A 19,021-nucleotide genomic window follows, 5' to 3' on the forward strand; every position below is an offset into this window, starting at 1 on the left:
TGGAATTTGCATTTAATTTTAGGCACAGATGAGTTTTTTTAAGAAAAGAAAGTTAAGGGGGGTGACTTTATAAAAACGTTCAGACTTCTGCATGGTTATAAATGTATAAATTCAAAGAAACGGTTTATTCATTTTAATTAAACAAAAAACAAAAAACAACCCATAGGTTGAAGCTGTTTTCTCTGCATGTCAGACTGGAAGTACAAAAACAGTTTTTCTCGTATACACACCAACACCAGATGATAGCTAAGGTTTTAGAAGCTTTGATTGATCATGGTTTGAAGCTGTTAGTTATCTAGTAACTCTGAAGGACTTTGATACAGCCAAACAATCTGCCTGTGAATCTTATATATATATATATATATATATATATATATATATATATATATATATATATATATATATATGTTACTTGTTTTTGTTGTGCGATACTTTTTAAACGAATTCAATTATTTATACAAAAGTGCATTTTTACCTAAATGTGAGTAGAGAATAATTTCCCCTTTGACCAATTATGTACCCCCAAATGGCATATGTATTGTTCCGATACAATTATCCACTGGCACGTGTTTCGTCATCTACGACTCATCAGAGTATTATTAAGTGCAACGGAGACACTTTTATTTTTTTCATAGGCATCACCACTTATCAAGGCCAAAAGGCCACTCGAGGATAAGGGTTAAAGAGTGTACAGTAGAAATTGGACAATATAGTAATCGTTAGTAATGGAAATTCGGTAAATTTGTTAACTTATATGGAACGGCTCATCAAAAACTTGTTTACGTTAGACTTGAAGACAACCATATTGTAATTAGCTAGAAAGCAGGAAAACGGAAGACAATTCCATAGGCGTGCAGTTCTAAGAATGAAGCTTTGCTCATGGAATCTACGTTTAGGTTTAGGCACAGATAAAGAGTGGGGGAAATTATTGATAGTGTTTTCTGCTAAACGGATGTTTATTGTGAAAGTTTGACAAGATGGGACCATAGATTGGAGCTCAGCTGAGCACTTGCCATGAAAATAACGATACAGTAGAGACAAACTCGCAACATCTCTTCTGTGAGAAAGAGGTTTCAGGGAAGAAAAAAGGACATCCCCTACAAGGCTACAAAGTCTATTTTGAACTCTATCAAGGCAGGATAAGTCCTCTCTAGCAGCTCCTGCCCAAATGTGGCAACAGTACTTCATCCTTGGACGTACATGGCTCTTATATAGATAGAGAATTGCATCAGCAGTAAGATATTTACTGGATCGATAGAAGGATCCCACCATTTTTCCAGCAGCCTTGGCAACGGATTTAATGTATGTGTTCCATTTAAGAGCAGGAGTAAAGGTCAAGCCCGGAAGCTTGTCAAAACATGAGGCCTCCCCAAGACGAGAGCCATTCATTTCAATTGATACCAGATGGGGATCAGAGCGTTGATGATGTAAAGATAAAAGCTTGGTTTTAGATGCATTAAAAGTAACCAGCCACTTCTTTCCCCATTGTACCACTTGCTCAAGATCAGAGGAGAGAGAATTGGAGAGAACTTGGTCGTTTACTTCAACTTACGGTCTTATATGTGCTACCACAGATAGTAGTGTCATCAGCATAAATGTCTACGAATGATGTAAGGATGTGATTTGAAAGATTATTGATGTAGATCGGGAAGAGAGTTGGGCCCAGGATGGACCCCTGAGGAACTCCAGCATTAATACCTTCTGATTTCTGCCCATCAACCACTACTACTTTGCTTTATGATTCTTTTTTTTTTAATTTTTAAATTTTCCATATATTCTTTTTTTTATATCAAAATCAAAAATATTAATAAAAGTTCCATAGTTACGAGCGTTTTCGATTCGTTCATGAATCATCTTCAGGTGTTGAAGTAAAAGTGTGAAAGAGCAAAAATGAGAATTAAAAGTGAAAACTAAAACATACCATAAATGACGTCAAGTGATGATAAGTTAAAATATATAGAGTCGATGAAAAGTCGATTAAAAATATATGGTGACTGAAAATTTGAGTATTAAAATCAGCAATTTCATGGGCACTGTTAACGAAGTCCGTCCACTACTAACTATGCAAGACATTTTAGAACGTTATTTCTTTTCTCGAATGCGATATCATTTATAGTGGCTCGAAGGGTTTTAATATATGACGCTTCAAGAATTTTTAATTTTTTAATATTATTTTCATGTTGTATATTTTTTATGTTGTCAACAACGAAGACCTTTCTAAGATTGGGGACGGTTATGTTCTTTTATCAAATGTTTATAAATAGCACTAGTATTATTTAGATGCATTGTTATTCGCCGGGACAATGTTGTTGTTGTATGCCCAATGTATGTATTATTTTCTGAGTTACATTCTCCCATAGAACATTTAAATTTATACACTACATTAGTTTGTTCCAACGTTTTTATAGCCGGCGAGGAGTTCTTTCTAATCACAAGGTTTTGTGTTCTAAACTTCTTGTAGTAGATAATAAATTTAATTTTAGAATTACTGTCAACAGGCGTCAGATATCTATGTACGATATTTTTAATTGCATTTTCTTCGATTCTGAAGTTAGGTGTCATTTGGTTTTGATAAAATATGTTAATCTCGAAAGTGAGAGCTAAATGCAAATATTTATTCAAAAACTATACATACATATTCCAAAGATGAACCAATCGTCTCATTGTATTGGAACAGCCTTCTGTGGTTGACTAATATCCGGTACAAATCATAAGGATCTGATGATTTCCCTCCTTCCACAAGGCGCTGATGATTTGTGTCGGATTTTAGTCAGCCACAAAAGGCTGTTCAAGTACAATGAAATCACTAGTTCGACTTTGGAATATGTATGTATAGTTTTATATATATATATATATATATATATATATATATATATATATATATATATATACTTCAGAATAAAGAGTATTACTCAAAATACAGATAGGATCACTTTACCACACTGCTCTCAAAGACATTCACTTCAGATTTTACCATGCAATTTGGATGTGAATTTTTATATCCTTTTCATTAACTTCCCTTACTCTATGACATTTAAATACTTAAAAAAAACTTTAATTGTGATTTTCCATGTCTCACTGACTTTAGCAAATAAGGTGTAAACCATTATAACTATTTGCTAATATTTTCTCCTCTGAAGAGATGGTAGACATCGAAATCCTATAGGATAAGGAGTTATATTTCAAATGTATTCTTTGTCTTACATAGAATAATAAAAATATTTGATTTGAAATTTAAACATTTCACGTCAGAGTCAGTGGAAAAGACAAAAGCTAAATCTTTATGTACATAAAAAACTTACTTTTTAGTTAACTTTTAAATTAAAAAATTGAGTTTAGTTTGTAAAATTGGATTTTAATTGTAATTTTAAATTATCTTATTATCGATTTTAAATTATTGTATTATATAAATTAAAAAAAAAACATCTATAAAAGCGAAAATGTATGTTCGCTTTTTGTGTATGTCCAAGAAAGGCTTTTTTCAGAGAAGCGGTCGGTCGCCTAACAACTTCTTAAAACTTTTTATATCACATATAAATCGTAATATCTCAGAGTTAACAACGGAGCTCGCCTGTCTATTTAATTTGCTCGACTTCGGGAAGATAAATGTTCAACATTTGTCGCTCGCCGCATGTGGGTTAGTCTTTTTCCTTGGGAAAATAAAAATAAAAAAAAGCGCTCCCGCAGTAAATGAAATACTATCCCGCAGTCAAAATTGACCTCATTAAATCATTAAAACGTACACCTGCCAAATCCAAGTAATTAAATAAATTCAAACGTGTTTCCATTAGCATCTCGCGGAGGCCCAATGGTTAAAACCGTCGCACTCTTTTTTTTTTTCATACTTTAATTTACAACTTTGCCTCAAGGGTTCGGGTTCGATCCTCATACTTACCTACCAAAACATTTTTTTTTATTTTACCCCCCCCTCCCCCCGGAGTTTTGATTTACCCAAAACCACACACACCTCCAAACACCTGGGCAACGCCGGGTACCCCTCGCTAGTACTTTATAAATCTAATTTACAATCTATTTCAATTTTTAAACTACAGGGAAAAATACAATAGTATTGAGATTAATATATTAGGAAAATCTCTTGGGCTAGATGGGTATCTCCCCCCCCCCCAAAAAAAAACTTTGAAAGAGTTGAAATTTTAAACGGATTTTTAAATGCATTTCGATATAATTAAATGGAATTTGACGTTTTTAATCGACATTGAGGCAAATTTTAAGCTTTAAATTTGGAAAAAAAATTAAAAAAAAAAATTTTTTAATGTTAAAATTTTAAAATTAATTTTGGTTTTAATATTAACATAAGAAATTTTAATTGAAATTAGATTTTAAATCTAATATAATTTAATTTTAAAGTTAATAAAATTATCACCATCCAATAAATAAAAAGGGGAGGGGTCCGCAAAACGAGAATTAAGCATGAACTCGTGATGTATATATATTTCCACTTCCGGTTATAAAATAGATGAGTATTGGCTGAAGAGAGCTTGATATGGATATCTAAAACGGTCCTAATTATTGTGTTTTAAACCGACGGTATCAATGACTTGTCTCATCTAAAACTTTCTGTAAACAAAAAATGTATAAAAATCTTATTATTGAAAATCAATTGAAATTTTCAAAAAACATTAAAAATCTGTCAGGAAGGTATACATAATTTTTAATTATCCGACAAGGAGTAAAAAATAAACTTGAAAGACCTTATTTTGTGGAGTTTTGAAAAATGCAATTCTTAACATCAGAGTTTAAAAGTTTTGAAAAATATACAATAAATTTTTCCGGTTAATGCATTAAAATAAACTACAGATATGGATTAAATCATATTTGCATAAAAAGATTTTAACAGTTAGTTTATAAAGTTTCATAATGATTATGAAAGTAGAAACAAGAAAAAAAGTAGAAGAATGAAAAGGATAAAAAATCCATTGAAAAAGAAGGTAAAATCCCGGAAGAAATAAGATAAATCCAAATAAGTCCATTGATAATCCATAAGAACGGGAAAGAGAATTACAGATGTCCAGAGTAAATTCAAGCTTCCAGAAAATCCATCAGATCACAGAGAAGTAAAATTCAAGTTTTTATATAGTCATCCACATGCAGTATTATTTCGCTATATCACAGCTCATCAGTGCGGTTAGACCAGCAACTACCTCAAGCCAGGATTGAAACTCGCCCAAGCGGCAGTTAGCATTTCGCACTGTTACGCTATTTGGCTGCTGCTGCTGCTGCTGCTGAGATGAGTATGCAAACTTACAATATTTAAACATTGTCCAAACGACCTAACCTCAGTTTGTTTACACAAAGAGCATTGCTTTTTTATGCTCGCGACAGTTTATTATTTCGTTCCCCAATATGCTCAACCCAAGATTAGAAGCATTTATAGTCATCTACATACAGTACTGTTTCACTGCATCACAGCTCATTAGTGCGGCTAGATTAATTGAAGTCTAGACAACAAATGATTATACTATGAATACAGATTCATCGTCCATCTTGAATCAATCTAAAGCAGTTTTTTATTTAAAATTTTTACCTTCACATCACATTAAAAACAAAACATGAACAAAACTATTAGTATCCTTTAGAAATACCAAATAATTACTTGATCAAAGATGAAATAATTTCTGACAGAAATGACTATTGCAATATGTTTACATGTAATATGTAACCATTCCACTGGAAGCGTTTTGTTTATCTACTTAGCACCAACCATTGTGACATCAGTAGAAAACAAGAAGGCCATCTCTTTACAAAGGTCATGGTTGTGTACCCAGCGATGTTAACAGTTTGTTTTCGGCCGTAAAAAACGTTTTCACACAGGAGGATATTGAGAAATACTCCTCCTCCTCCTCCTCCTCCTCCTCCTCCTCCTCCTCCTCCTCCTACTACTACTACTACTACTACTACTACTACTACTAAATGTCTTCAAATTTGTGCTTTTGTTAGTTTTTAGTACTTTTGGCGCCTCATATAAAATTGCACACAGCCTTTTCATTCGTTTAGATCGCATTTTAACAATACTTGCAAGTTGACATTGACATTAAAAGCCTACTTTTTCTATTAAAAAAAAAACATAAAAACGAAATTCTATTTATGCATAGTTTCTACATTCTGTATAATTGCGTAAAATTTAAGATGAAAACGTTCTAGCATATGGAAATATTCTCATATCTATCTCTCTCTCTCTCACTCTCTCTCTCTCTCTCTCTCTCTCTCTCTCTCTCTCTCTATATATATATATATATATATATATATATATATATATATATATATATATATATATATATATATATATATAAAGTGGTGGTTGTGTAGTTCCAATGACAGAAAAAAATGTATATTTAAAAGAGTGTAGCCATTAACAATTGTAGGCTTTTTAGACTTTTATCATTTTTTAATATTTAAAAAAAAATTTTTTGGCCAGAGAAAAATTTCCAAAAAGACATTACCTTAAAAAAACTTTATATAAAAATATCTGAAGAGAGCTGAATAAGGCTTGAAACGCGTTATAAAAATATTTGAAAATATTGAAAAATGATAAAAGTCTGAAAAGCCTACAATTGTTCATGGCTACACTCTTGTTGGTGTGTGTGCAAAAAGTCTCTACTAAACTCCTGTCTGAATATTTGGTATACAGAGTTGAAATTTGAAATATATGGTATCAGGTGGACAAAAAGTTTTTGCAGTTCCTAACTTTTCAATTCAGATGAACATCTCTTAACTCAAACAAAAATTTAATGATCGAAATAAGCACCATCAGAATCAACACACTTTAGCCAACACAAAACAAGTGTATTTATGTCAGTAACGTAAAAATCTTGCTTTCTGATGGCAATGAATTCGCTGAAGGCATTTTTGATATTGCTTCGGTTTTTGAAGCATTTCTCATGCAGAAAGTTGTCGAGATGATTGAAAAAGTGGCAGTCGGTAGGTGTGAGGTGTATGGCAGATGAGGTAGAGTTTCATAGCCCAATTCGTTCAACTTCTGCCAGGTCGGTTTAGCAACGTGCGGTCGGGCATTGCTGTGGAGGAGGATTGGGCCTTTTCTGTTGACTAATGCTGAGTGTTGTTGTCGAAGTTTCTGATGCATTTCATCCATTTGTTGACAGTACTTCTCTGCGATAATGATTTCACCTGTATCAAAATAACTATAATGGATGAGACCGATCGCAGACCATAAAATAGTTAGCATGACCTGTTTTTGGTGCAACTCTCACTTTGAGAAGTGTCATGGAGCTTCGTCAGTGTCTAACCACTGAGCTGAGCATTGTCCATTGTCATAAAGAACCCACTTTTCATTGCAAATCACAATCTGGTCGAGAGAAGGGTCGTTCTAGTTGCATAAAAAGGGAAGATGACACTTCATAACGGCGTTTCTTTTGGTTGTCGTTCAATTCACGAGGCACCCATTTATCAAGTTTTTTTGTTTTTCCAATCACTCTTAAGTTGTTGGAAATCGTTGTATGCGTTACGTCTAATTCAGAAGCAAGTTCTCAAATAGTTGTTGGCTTCGACTAAGACTCTTAATTGATTGCTGCCAACATCTGATGCCCGATCACTACACTCATTATCTTCAAGACTCTCGCCGCCACCATGAAATTACTTAAACCACTATTGTGCCGTGCATTCAGTAGTGGTTCCTGAACAAAACGCTTCATTGATATCGCGAGTTGTTTCAGCAGCTTTTTGGCCTAGCTTGAATTGAAATAAGAAAATTGTGTGATTTTTCTTTTTTCCATCTTGTATTTTACGTTCTGTAAAGAAGACAATTGTTTTAAAAATGATTGTAATTTAAACGATGAGAAAGAGTGAAAAACGCTCTTTAAAATGATATATTGAGTAAAGGTTTTATAACGAAAATTTATTCGAAAATACATCATTTGAAATCAAAATGAAAAATTTTGCAAGAAATTTTTTCTCAACCTTATATTTGGATCCGTAGCACACTTTTGATTTAGGTTTTCATCTGCAAAAATTACTTATAAGGAGTCCAAATTGAAACAACAGATAAGGTAAGTCGAAGAAAACATTACCTCTGCTATTACTGTTGGTCATTATACATTCATGGCTCAAAGTCGCTTAATTTTTAACCTTTCATACCCATCTGTCGGTAGCTCAGACGATAACGATGTGGGAGAGATAAATAATGACTAAGGCTGGAGCATTTAACGTTGTAGTTTCAGTTCTAGCGAATGGTACTCAAGTCATATTTTTGAAAACAATAACTTTTTTTTTTACATAGGCATAACCACTTATCAAGGCCCAGAGACCACTCGAGAATAAGGGTTAAGAGTGTACAGTAGTCAATTGGACAATATAGTAATCGTTAGTAATGGAAATTCGGTAAATTTGTTAACTTATATGGAACGGCTCATCAAAAACTTGTTTACGTTAGACTTGAAGACAGCCATATTGTAATTAGCTAGAAAGCAGGAAAACGGAAGACAATTCCACAGGCGTGCAGTTCTGAGAAAGAAGCTTTGTTCATGGAATTTACGTTTAGGTTTAGGCACAGATAAAGAGTGGGGGGAATTATTGATAGTGTTTACAGCTAGACGAGTGTTTCTTGTGAAAGTTTGGCGAGAGGGGACCATAGATTGAGGCTCAGTCGAGCACTTGCCATGAAAATAACGATAAAGCAGAGACAAACTCGCAACATCTCTTCTGTAAGATAGAGTTTGCAGGGAAGAGAAAAGGACGTCTCCTACGAGGCTACGAAGTCTATTTTGAACTCTATCAAGGCAGGATAAGTCCTCTCTAGCAGCTCCTGTCCAGATGTGGCAACAGTACTCCATCCTTGGACTTGAAATTATTACTATATATTAGATAATAATAAAAAATGAATTGGTTCTATAATAATTAAAAAAAAATACATGAATTAAAAATATAATATTTATGTGTATTTTACGACCAGATAACGCCGAGCGGCCTGCTAGTATTAATAAATTTTCAATTATGTTTTCCCTAAAAATCTTACACCCGGTCAATATATCGCCAACCTAACAACACAAAAATTGAGGGCGGACTAGTAACCTGGGTGTACCAACCAAGTTCGAATCCAGTTCGTTCCACAGAAACTCTTTTGCTTACAAATGTTCACGTGGCCCCTCTAGGTAAGTACCCGATGTTTTTCTATAAATATTTCGATGCTTGTTAAAATAAAGTCGACATATCGATTGTTAGAAAGCTCGTTTTAAACAAAACATACTTAATAATTGTCATGTCGAGAATAGTAACATATCCAAAAATTACGAAAATTCATCGAGTAGAAAGTTATTTATAGTTAAAATTATTTTTTACGGAAAATTGGGTAAAATTGCATTTTTCTTAGATGTCATAAAGTAGACGGTGAAGAATTCACGCACAGGCGACATAACCTGAAAAGCAAATTTTAGATTGCATTTTAATGGCGACCAACATTGTAACTTATAGCGATAGATTTTTTTTTTTTGTTACTAAAAACACAGTAGAAGCTATTCTCTGTTGTCGACTCTATTTCAACAAGCACCAATATTTCTAACTAGAAAAATACCAGGGAAACGAATGCCAACAATAATCGTATGTTTCATGTGAAATGAAAGAATGATGATCACCATCAAAACAGACACACAAAAAAACAACATTATCGTCACCATCGCGTAAATACTGCAAATTGTAAACGAAGCAAAATAATAAAAGCAAATAGCAATAAAAATAACAGAAAAGGACAAAATATAAAATAATCTTTCATTTATTGAAATTATGAAATAAGATAAAATACTTATTTGATCATTTTACAATGAATTCGGGTTAAAACAGATTTCTTCCTCTGAAAAAATATAAGATTATTCCAAATGTTTTCGCTTTCAATACCAAATCGATATGAATGCCATTGCGACCCTATTCATACACCCTTTCACTGCTCAGCATTAAAAAAATAAAATAAAATAAAATAGTCGTAATATTACGGTTGGTTCAAAACAGGTAGTTGCTGGCAGGTCAGATAAAAAGCCGAAAACATCTTTAGGACCTCGAAGTGAGGGCTCATTTTACAATAAGTTAACACCAAAAACAGAACCCTTACATATTAATGACAGTAACTTATGAAAAAAAAAACATGTTTCCGATAATTGTGATCTTTGGTTAATAATAAATAGTAAACTGAAGAAATATTACAAACAAATCAATAAAATTCTTTTCGATGTGGATGTTTGATTCGAAGTTCATCTCAGTTATTTATTTATTTATTTTGCCAACTTTCACCTCAAATAAAGCATATTGCATCTTGGACCATAATGGCTACTATTTGGGATCGTGTCTAACTGTCTAACAGATGACTGTGGGAGATTGAGCAGCAAGATGTCTGTTCCATTATATTTAAACTTCCATATGTTAGAATAGTCAGGGAAGCAGGAAGGGATTTTTCAAAATCTAGCAGTCCGAGAGAATAAACAATAGAGTAGAAAGCTTTCCAACATTTAGGAACCGCAACAATAAAGGGGTGGAATTTTGCTGCTTGCTATATTAGTACATCGAGAGGGCACAAGTGCTATGTGTTCATCAGACACATTCCATTAAAGTACTTGTATGTAGGTACAGGGTTGCCGTATTGTAACAATTGAACAGCGGTTGGAACTTAGCCAACAATGCTGGACCTATTATATTTGAAACTTCATTTTAAACTCTGTTTATGAGTGAAAGACTAGTGGTTGATGCTCCAGCCCAGATGTGGCATCAATACTCTATACATGGATGAATTGTAACTTTGGAAAGTTGTACGATGCTCTCTGGTGTGAGTAATTTTCTAGCACGGTATAAGGAGCACACTTTCTTTGCAGAAGCCTTGGCATTGCCCCCAGCATTTAGAAACCCTGTGAAGAATTATCCAGCCAAAAGCAACTAGTTAAGAAAATGGACATCAATTAGAATGTATTTTAAGATTGTATGTTTCACGATGCATAAACATTTCAAAATTAACCTTGACCACCGATGAACCAATGATCATAGGCCGATGTGTGAGTACTTCTTGGATATCGTGGTTAATTAATCGAATATTTATACAGATAGAATCATGTCGACACATTAACTGTAGTTAAGCAACGTTTAGTTTCGTCAGAATTTAGATTAGTGATCAGGTGGTGTATATAACAACTGGTCTTAGTAGCCTTCTAAGCCAGGGGCTACTACTACTACTACTACTACTAGTCTGCATCAACACGTTTCTTGTCTGTTGTGCTCTGCTTCTACTATACATTTACCGCTGATGGCAGATCGCTTTTACATATTAGAAATGCACATATTAATAGAATGCACTTTCTTGCTTTAATATTCCTGAAGTGTTTGAACAATATGAACAAATAATTTAACAGATTTTAAAAAATATTTGAGAAATTTCAATTTACAAATCGATATCATTATGTCAAATCAGTCTTTCGATTTTCATCAAATATAAATATATTTCGATTTTCATCAAATATAAATATATTTCGATTTTCATCAACTATAATTATCGTTCGATTTTCATCAACTATAATTATATTTCGATTTTCATCAACTATAATTATATTTCGATTTTCATCAAATATAAATATATTTCGATTTGCATCAACTAAAAATATATTTCGATTTTCATCAACTATAATTATATTTCGATTTTCATCAACTATAATTATAGTTCGATTTTCATCAACTAAAAATATATTTCGATTTTCATCAACTATAATTATAGTTCGATTTTCATCAACTAAAAATATATTTCGATTTTCATCAACTATAATTATAGTTCGATTTTCATCAAATATAAATATATTTCGATTTTCATCAACTAAAAATATATTTCGATTTTCATCAACTATACTTATAGTTCGATTTTCATCAACTAAAAATATATTTCGATTTTCATCAACTATAAATATATTTCGATTTTCATCAACTAAAAATATATATGAAACCATTGCCAAAAGAGAAAATATGATGGAAAAAATAAAATCTGCTTCATTCGAAACCTTAACCCTGATCTAATAATTATTTTTTTAAAAACAAACATTTTCATCTGGTCAAAATGATAAGACCACTGATAATTTATCTAACAAAAGGCAATTATAAATTACTAAAAAGGGTCTCAGTATTTAGTATAGCCTCCATTATTACGAATTACTTCAAAAATTCTCTTCGGCATGCTTGCGACTAAGTTTTTTATCAGTTGCGAAGGAATTTTATCCCATGTACTGAAAACTGAATCAGAAAGTTCCTTTATCGAATCATACTGGGTTCCATCCTTGAACACTTCTTCTGCCATTCATCCCCAAAGATTTTCAATGGGATTGAGGTCCGAAGAACATGCTAGATGATCTAACAATTTTATATCATTTGAAGAAAAGTATTCTCGTGCTTGTCGAGAAGTGTGTATCGCAGCGTTGTCTTGCTGGAAAATCTAATTTCTTCCACACAGACGTGGACCTTCAGTCCTGATAGAAGCATTTTCAAGCATTGAAATGTACTTCAATGATGTTTGCCGGCCTTTCACTACTTGCAACTTTAGGGTCCCAGCTGATGATAAAGCACCCCAGATCATCAAAGACCCTCCTCCACTATGCCGAGTTGAAAAAATCTCTTTGGGCAAATTTTTATCATGCCAATAGTGTTGAAATCCATCTGGACCATCTAGATTAAACTTTTTCTTATCAGAGAAAATTACATTTTCCCACTTCTCTTCATCCCAAGTCTGGTATTTGGCGGCATATTTAAGTCGATTAGTTTTGTGCTGTTCAAGAAGACGTGGTTTCTGCAGTCGCTTTAAATGATTGAAACCCTTCATTTTCAGATGCCTTCTGATGGTTTTAGGACTACATTCTGCTGCTGTTTGGTTTTTCAATCGACTTGAGCTCATACTAGAGTTTTTTTTTTTAAACTTCTTCTGATACGGCGATCCAGTGATGGGTTTTTTTTTTTTTTTTGGTCGACCTGGACTCTTTTTGTGCCCATATTGATCTGGATTTCTTAAAAAATTTGTGATGACCGTTTTGCTACGATTCACTTCGTTTGCAATGGATCTATAGGAGAGTCCACCCCTATTAAGCTCAAAGATCCTTCCTCCCTCAAACTCTGATAATGGTTTCCCTTTTGCCATTTATAATTTAGTAAGATGTTTTTTTATCCACTAACAAGTTGCTTTTAGTAACATAGAAAGCTTTTCGTATTCATTTTTTTCAAAATTAGCCGATTTTATTAAAGTGGTCTTATCATTTTTACCAGGTGAAAATGTTTGTTTTTCAAAAAATAATTATTAGATCAGGGTTAAGGTTTCGAATGAAGCAGAATTCATTTTTTTCCATCATATTTTCCCTTTTGGCAATGGTTTCAACCATTTGTTTGATTAAAAATTCGATAATATGCGTAAACGCTTACTTTCTTAAGTGGTCTTATGATTTTGACCAGGACTATATATATATATATATATATATATATATATATATATATATATATATATATATATATATATATCTCGATAATTCATTAATAATATGTTTTACATTTAATACTACTTATCAGGTCGCTGCGCCATTTTTCGAAGTTGGGCAGATTCTTACATAAGAGTTCAGCACACAATTGCTGCAAATCGTTTGAGCATCGAAATGTTTAGCCGACAATTAATTTTCGTCACATGTCCCTTCAATAAATCTTTTTGTAGTTTTTTTTTTATTCATTATATAATTTTGAGCTGTCGTTTTTTTTAGTTGATATTCATAAAATGCCAATACATTATTAAATGTTTTCAGGGCGTTTCCGGTATTTATTTCAATAGGTCACAATGTAGTAGTAGTAGTAGTAGTAGTAATAATAATAATAATAATAATAATAATAATAATAATAATAATAATAATAATTGTTAGTGCGTGTTCTGTACTTACTCAAAAAGAATACAAATGTCGCCATGACAAAGTTTGTACAAATCTGCACTAGAGTGTGTGCCAAAAGTTTGGAATCCAAGTGACGGACAAATGGTACCAACATCACCCTGAAGGGGTAGTGGAAAATGAGGACATTAAGATTCTCTGGGGTTTCATGATTCAGCGTGACCGAAAGATAACTAACAGGAAACCGAATATTGTAATTGTAAACAAAAAGATCAATAAATGCCAACTTATTGATATGGCTTGTCCAAACGACATCAACTTAACAGACAAGAAAAATGAGAAAATATCAGTAACTGAGGATGAAGATTATGGAATAAGAAAACTTCCATCATGCCAATAATCATAGGTGAGCTTGGCTTAATTCCTGATGATCTTATGAAACAGCTAAACCCCTTGGGAATCAGATACAACATCACTGTACTCCAGAAGTCAGTTCTGCTTGACTCAGCAAGCATCCTACGCCAGGTGCTTTCCATCAAATTGACTTTTTGACTATCCTCACTAGCTTTGGTGTAAGAGCCCTCTCTTGAGAAAAACAACAACAAAAAAAAAAAACGGTGTAAAACATCACAACACTGTGAAGTTAATGTAATAATAATAATAATAATAATAATAATAATAATAATAACAATAACAATAATAATAATAATGATAATAATAATAATAGTAAATAACCATAACAACAACAACAACAACAACAACAACAACAACAACAATAATAATAATAATAATAATAATAATAATAATAATGTGATCAATCCTCAGAAGATAAATCTGCTGTTGCACCAGCATTGATTGATACCACAGAAAATAAGCGTGAAAGGTCTGTGAAGATGGAAAGAAAGCACCGTTCACACCTCCACGGGAAGGGCATGCTGCTGTGATAACGCAAAGCTATTTACTAAGGTAATAGAAAGAGGTCGAGAATACTGGAAATCTGGACTCCAGGGAACACCACCGGTTCTTGTCAGTGAGTGATTTCTGATAATATCATATGTGAGAACTCCTAGTGAGTACAATTATATTGATTACGCTATTCCCTGTATTATTCGTTTGGACAGCGCCTCTTCTCTTGCTGCGATGATCTGCCGTTCTGTGTTCTGTGTTCTGTGTTCTGCGTTATGCATTTTTTCGGTTTTTTGTGCGTTTTTGTCGACACAGTAATCTTTACTCATCTGTCCTCTCTCTTCATTGATTTTACAGAAAGTGGATCAGTATAATCCTTTGAGTATGATGCACTGTGCATGATAGATTCTGTTATTATCATCATCACTATTATTATTATTATTTTTATTATCATCATTAATATTATTATTTTTATTATTTGTATTATTATTATGATAACTATTATTATTATTTTTATTATTATTATCACTATTATTATTATTATCATCATCATTAATATTATTATTATTTTTATTATTTGTATTATTATTATGATAACTATTATTATTATTTTTATTATTATTATCACTATTATTATTATTATCATTATCATTATTATTATTATCATCACTATTATTATTGTTATTATTATTATTATTATTGTAATTGTTATTGTTATTATTATTATTATTATTATTATTATTATTATTATTATTATTATTATTATTATTATTATTATTATTATTATTTTATTTTATTTTTTTTCTACCTATGGATTGAGACTTTTGAAATGAAGATTTCAAAGTAGGTTTTAAATAGTTGACTCATTTGGATAAATATATAATCATGATACATGCAGGCTTTATATATATATATATATATATATATATATATATATATATATATATATATATATATATATACATACTTGTATATGTTGTGCTCCTTGTACTTAAATCGTGTCAATATCACCTCCAGTAAAAGGACAGCGAATATATTAACTGGAGTTTTGTCTATTTTCTTTTCGCGCCAATTGGTCCTTGTGAGAAAATTTGAACTTCATGTTTTGTGGCCAAAACGCTGATCTTGAAGATAGGGCGACCGAATTAATGGCCCCTCTCTTCGTTGTACGTGTTCATTCTTTTTTAAGAATTGTGTGTCCCAATCGACAGTGTGTATTTGTTCTTTGAAGAAATCGGAGCAAAAAGTCAATAGTTTATGGGACTTTTTGTAAATCTGAATTTGAGGTCATTAGGAGGATGGTACTGCAAACCTGGCTGAATGTCAAACGAATCAGATGGATATTCGATTGTGTACTTGCTAAGGATCTAAAACAAGAGAAAAGAAATACATGTATTTAGAAAAGATAGGTATATAAATAAATATTTAATATATAACATATATATTGTTACGGATGCATAAAGTCGCATGAATATGCCTATAAAATATTCTAAAATGAAATAAAAGAAATACATGTATATAGAAAATATGTGTACATAAAAATATATAGGTTTATGGGAAAATATGCATTTTCAATTATATTTCACCCTTTATTTATAGCAATCTTTTCATTTATGAAGCTCGATATGTGTTAAATGTAACTATAGAGCACATACAAATAGATGAAACAGCCATATTTAAAATTTCAAGATGTTACTCATCTTACTAGTTATTTCTTTCCATATTTTTAAATGCCCAAATATTAACAGTATCTGTTTTGTGGCGCAGGAACAATATTATTATTATGTCAATTATGAATATTTTCAGCATAAACTCCTCGCCAGGAACTTTTTTAACTTAAAAAAAATAAAATAAAATGGCGTGATTTCATAAATCCGAAAAAAAAAATCGAAAGAAATGTTTGCATTATGTGTCATAATATATATATATATATATATATATATATATATATATATATATATATATATATATATATATATATATATATAATGTCTAAAGAAGCTTTGAATAAAAAAATGCAAAATAAAAATAAAGCATGCAGTTTAAATTCCCGGAAGGAGAAAAAAAAATTAACTTTATCGCAGACTTAGCACCTACATAATCCGACTTCTAAAAAGTTTATAATGACAAAAGAGAATTCATTTATATAAGGATGAAAAAAAAACGAAAGCCAGTAACTAAAATTGTTAAATAAAAATAGACTTAGCACTTGCATAAGCCGATTTCACAAAAGTCTTCAATTTTTTAAACAGAATTTTACTACATAATGATGAAAAGAGGAAACCTTAACTAAAATTTTGTAAATAGAAAACGGAGATCATCAGCTGCTTACCATGTAGCTGTTTCGCTGTACATATATATATATATATATATATATATATATATATGTGTGTGTGTGTGTGTGTGTGTGTGTGTGTGGGTGTGTGGGTGTGTACAGCGGTTAAAGGGAAAATTATTCCCAACTCGTATTTAGGTAAAAATGCACTTTTGTAAATAATTGAATTCATTCAAAACATATCGCTAAAACCAAACACAAACAACATCTAAGTAAATCGCGATATATCCACACAGTCGTACGAGATAGGTGAGCGGTAAGGGCTTTAAGCTCATTGCCGTGGGTCTCGATTTCGAATCTCGCTAGATTCAACCACTATGATGAGTCGTAGACAACGAAACACGTGTCAGTGGATAATTATATTTTAAAAATAATATATATACCGCTTCCCATGTGTGTGTGTGGGGGGGGAGTAACAAATTGGTGAAAGGGAAAATTATTCCCAACTCGCATTTAGATAAAAATGCACTTTCGTAAATAATTGAATTCATTCCAAATATATCGCTAAAACCAAAACAAACAACATCTACACACACACACACACACACACACACACCTATATATATATATATATATATATATATATATATATATATATATATATATATATATATATATATATATATATATACGAATACAGGAGATCACGTTAATATACTAATAAAATATTCGAGGTCACGTTAATATACAAATAAAATATTCGTTCCTTTAATAACTAAATAAATTTCATTTTACTACAATCCAGATTTTCACATAAATATTTTTTTAAAAACTTCAAAGTTATTTTTATCTACGATCGATTGTTCTTAAAATATAAAATGGATAAAAACTGTTTACTTTTCAGATTGAATGAACATTTTTTTTATATTTTTAAGCGTTAGCAATCGTCTTTACTTCGTACAAATATCACCCAAAAGTCATATCTTGATCCATGTTTAGAAAAAAAAAAAAAAAAAAAAAAAAAAAAGAATGGACCAATCCGTTTGGATTCTACGTTTTTTTGGGTAACGTTTCTTAATCTTTTTGAAATGGATTCTGATAACTTGGAAACTGATCTTAAGTTTTTGGAAATCGATGTTGATAATTTGCAATTGAATCATAATATATTAAAAGAAAAATTAGTTCCCCCCCCCCACCAAAAAAAAAAAAAAAACCCCAAGGCATATCGCCACTGAAATTTAAAGACTTACTGTCTTACGTTTCGAGTCTAAATTTATGAGGTCATCCTAAGATATTTATTGTGTCAAGATAGGACATTGAAAATTGTTGCATATTGGTAGAGTCAGAAAAGCAGGGAGCAGGGAGGATTTCAAGTCAGATGATTTGCAGCACAAGAATTGGCGCCCTTTTGCGGAGTTGAGTTTCCCCATATTAAAGGTGGACCTCATGGGGAGGCAAAGAAGTAAAAACCCGCTGTTAACGTATTTCGTCAATTAAATTTCTTTTGACGTGGAAATGACAATTGTTTTTAATACTCAAGGCTATTGAATGCGTCGAAAAGTCGGAAATATCTACAGAGTCCGATATACCAAGAGCAATAAGTCGCTTTGTTCTCATTTCAGGTTAAGCATGAGTTAAAATATCTTTTTTAAGTAAACGGTGTTCGTGCTGGTCATAGCACCTATACAATATAGGTATTGCACTCATCATGTGTGTGGCCACTGTAGCACTTTTGAAGTCCCTATCGACACCACAAATCGGCACCACAAATCGGCACTTTCAAATACTATATCAATCTCTGTACAATAAATATGAATTTAAAGATTTGCGGTTTGACGTCGATGAATTGATGGAATGCAAAACACTCTTTGTTTTCTTTTTATTTCCTCTCTTTATTTTGTCCTGCATTACTCATCTTTCTTTTTGTTGGACTTTCTTTCGATGTCTCCCTTTAGGAAGGAAAAAAAAACAGGCAGTCAAAATTTCGTTACCA

The 19,021-nt window shown here is 31.9% G+C and overlaps 1 protein-coding gene across 2 annotated transcripts in view; it reads right to left on the reverse strand.

Moving 5' to 3' along the window:
- Positions 1-15,808: 15,808 nt before the first annotated feature.
- LOC145284941 (putative cytochrome P450 12a5, mitochondrial) overlaps positions 15,809-19,021 on the reverse strand; it is a 95,993-nt gene continuing 92,780 nt past the window's right edge. Inside the window, exon 10 of one of the 2 annotated variants that reach the window (XM_080134037.1) lies at positions 15,809-16,120. In XM_080134037.1, coding sequence (XP_079990163.1) covers positions 16,001-16,120 — 120 coding nt within the window. In that variant the 3' untranslated portion in view covers positions 15,809-16,000. The remainder of the gene's footprint in view (positions 16,121-19,021) is intronic. The other variant, XM_080134038.1, reaches the window with a different exon arrangement.

This window comes from Euprymna scolopes, chromosome 9 (genome assembly GCF_053919585.1).
Source record: "Euprymna scolopes isolate OS-2025 chromosome 9, ASM5391958v1, whole genome shotgun sequence".
NCBI classification, from domain to species: Eukaryota; Metazoa; Mollusca; class Cephalopoda; order Sepiida; family Sepiolidae; genus Euprymna; species Euprymna scolopes.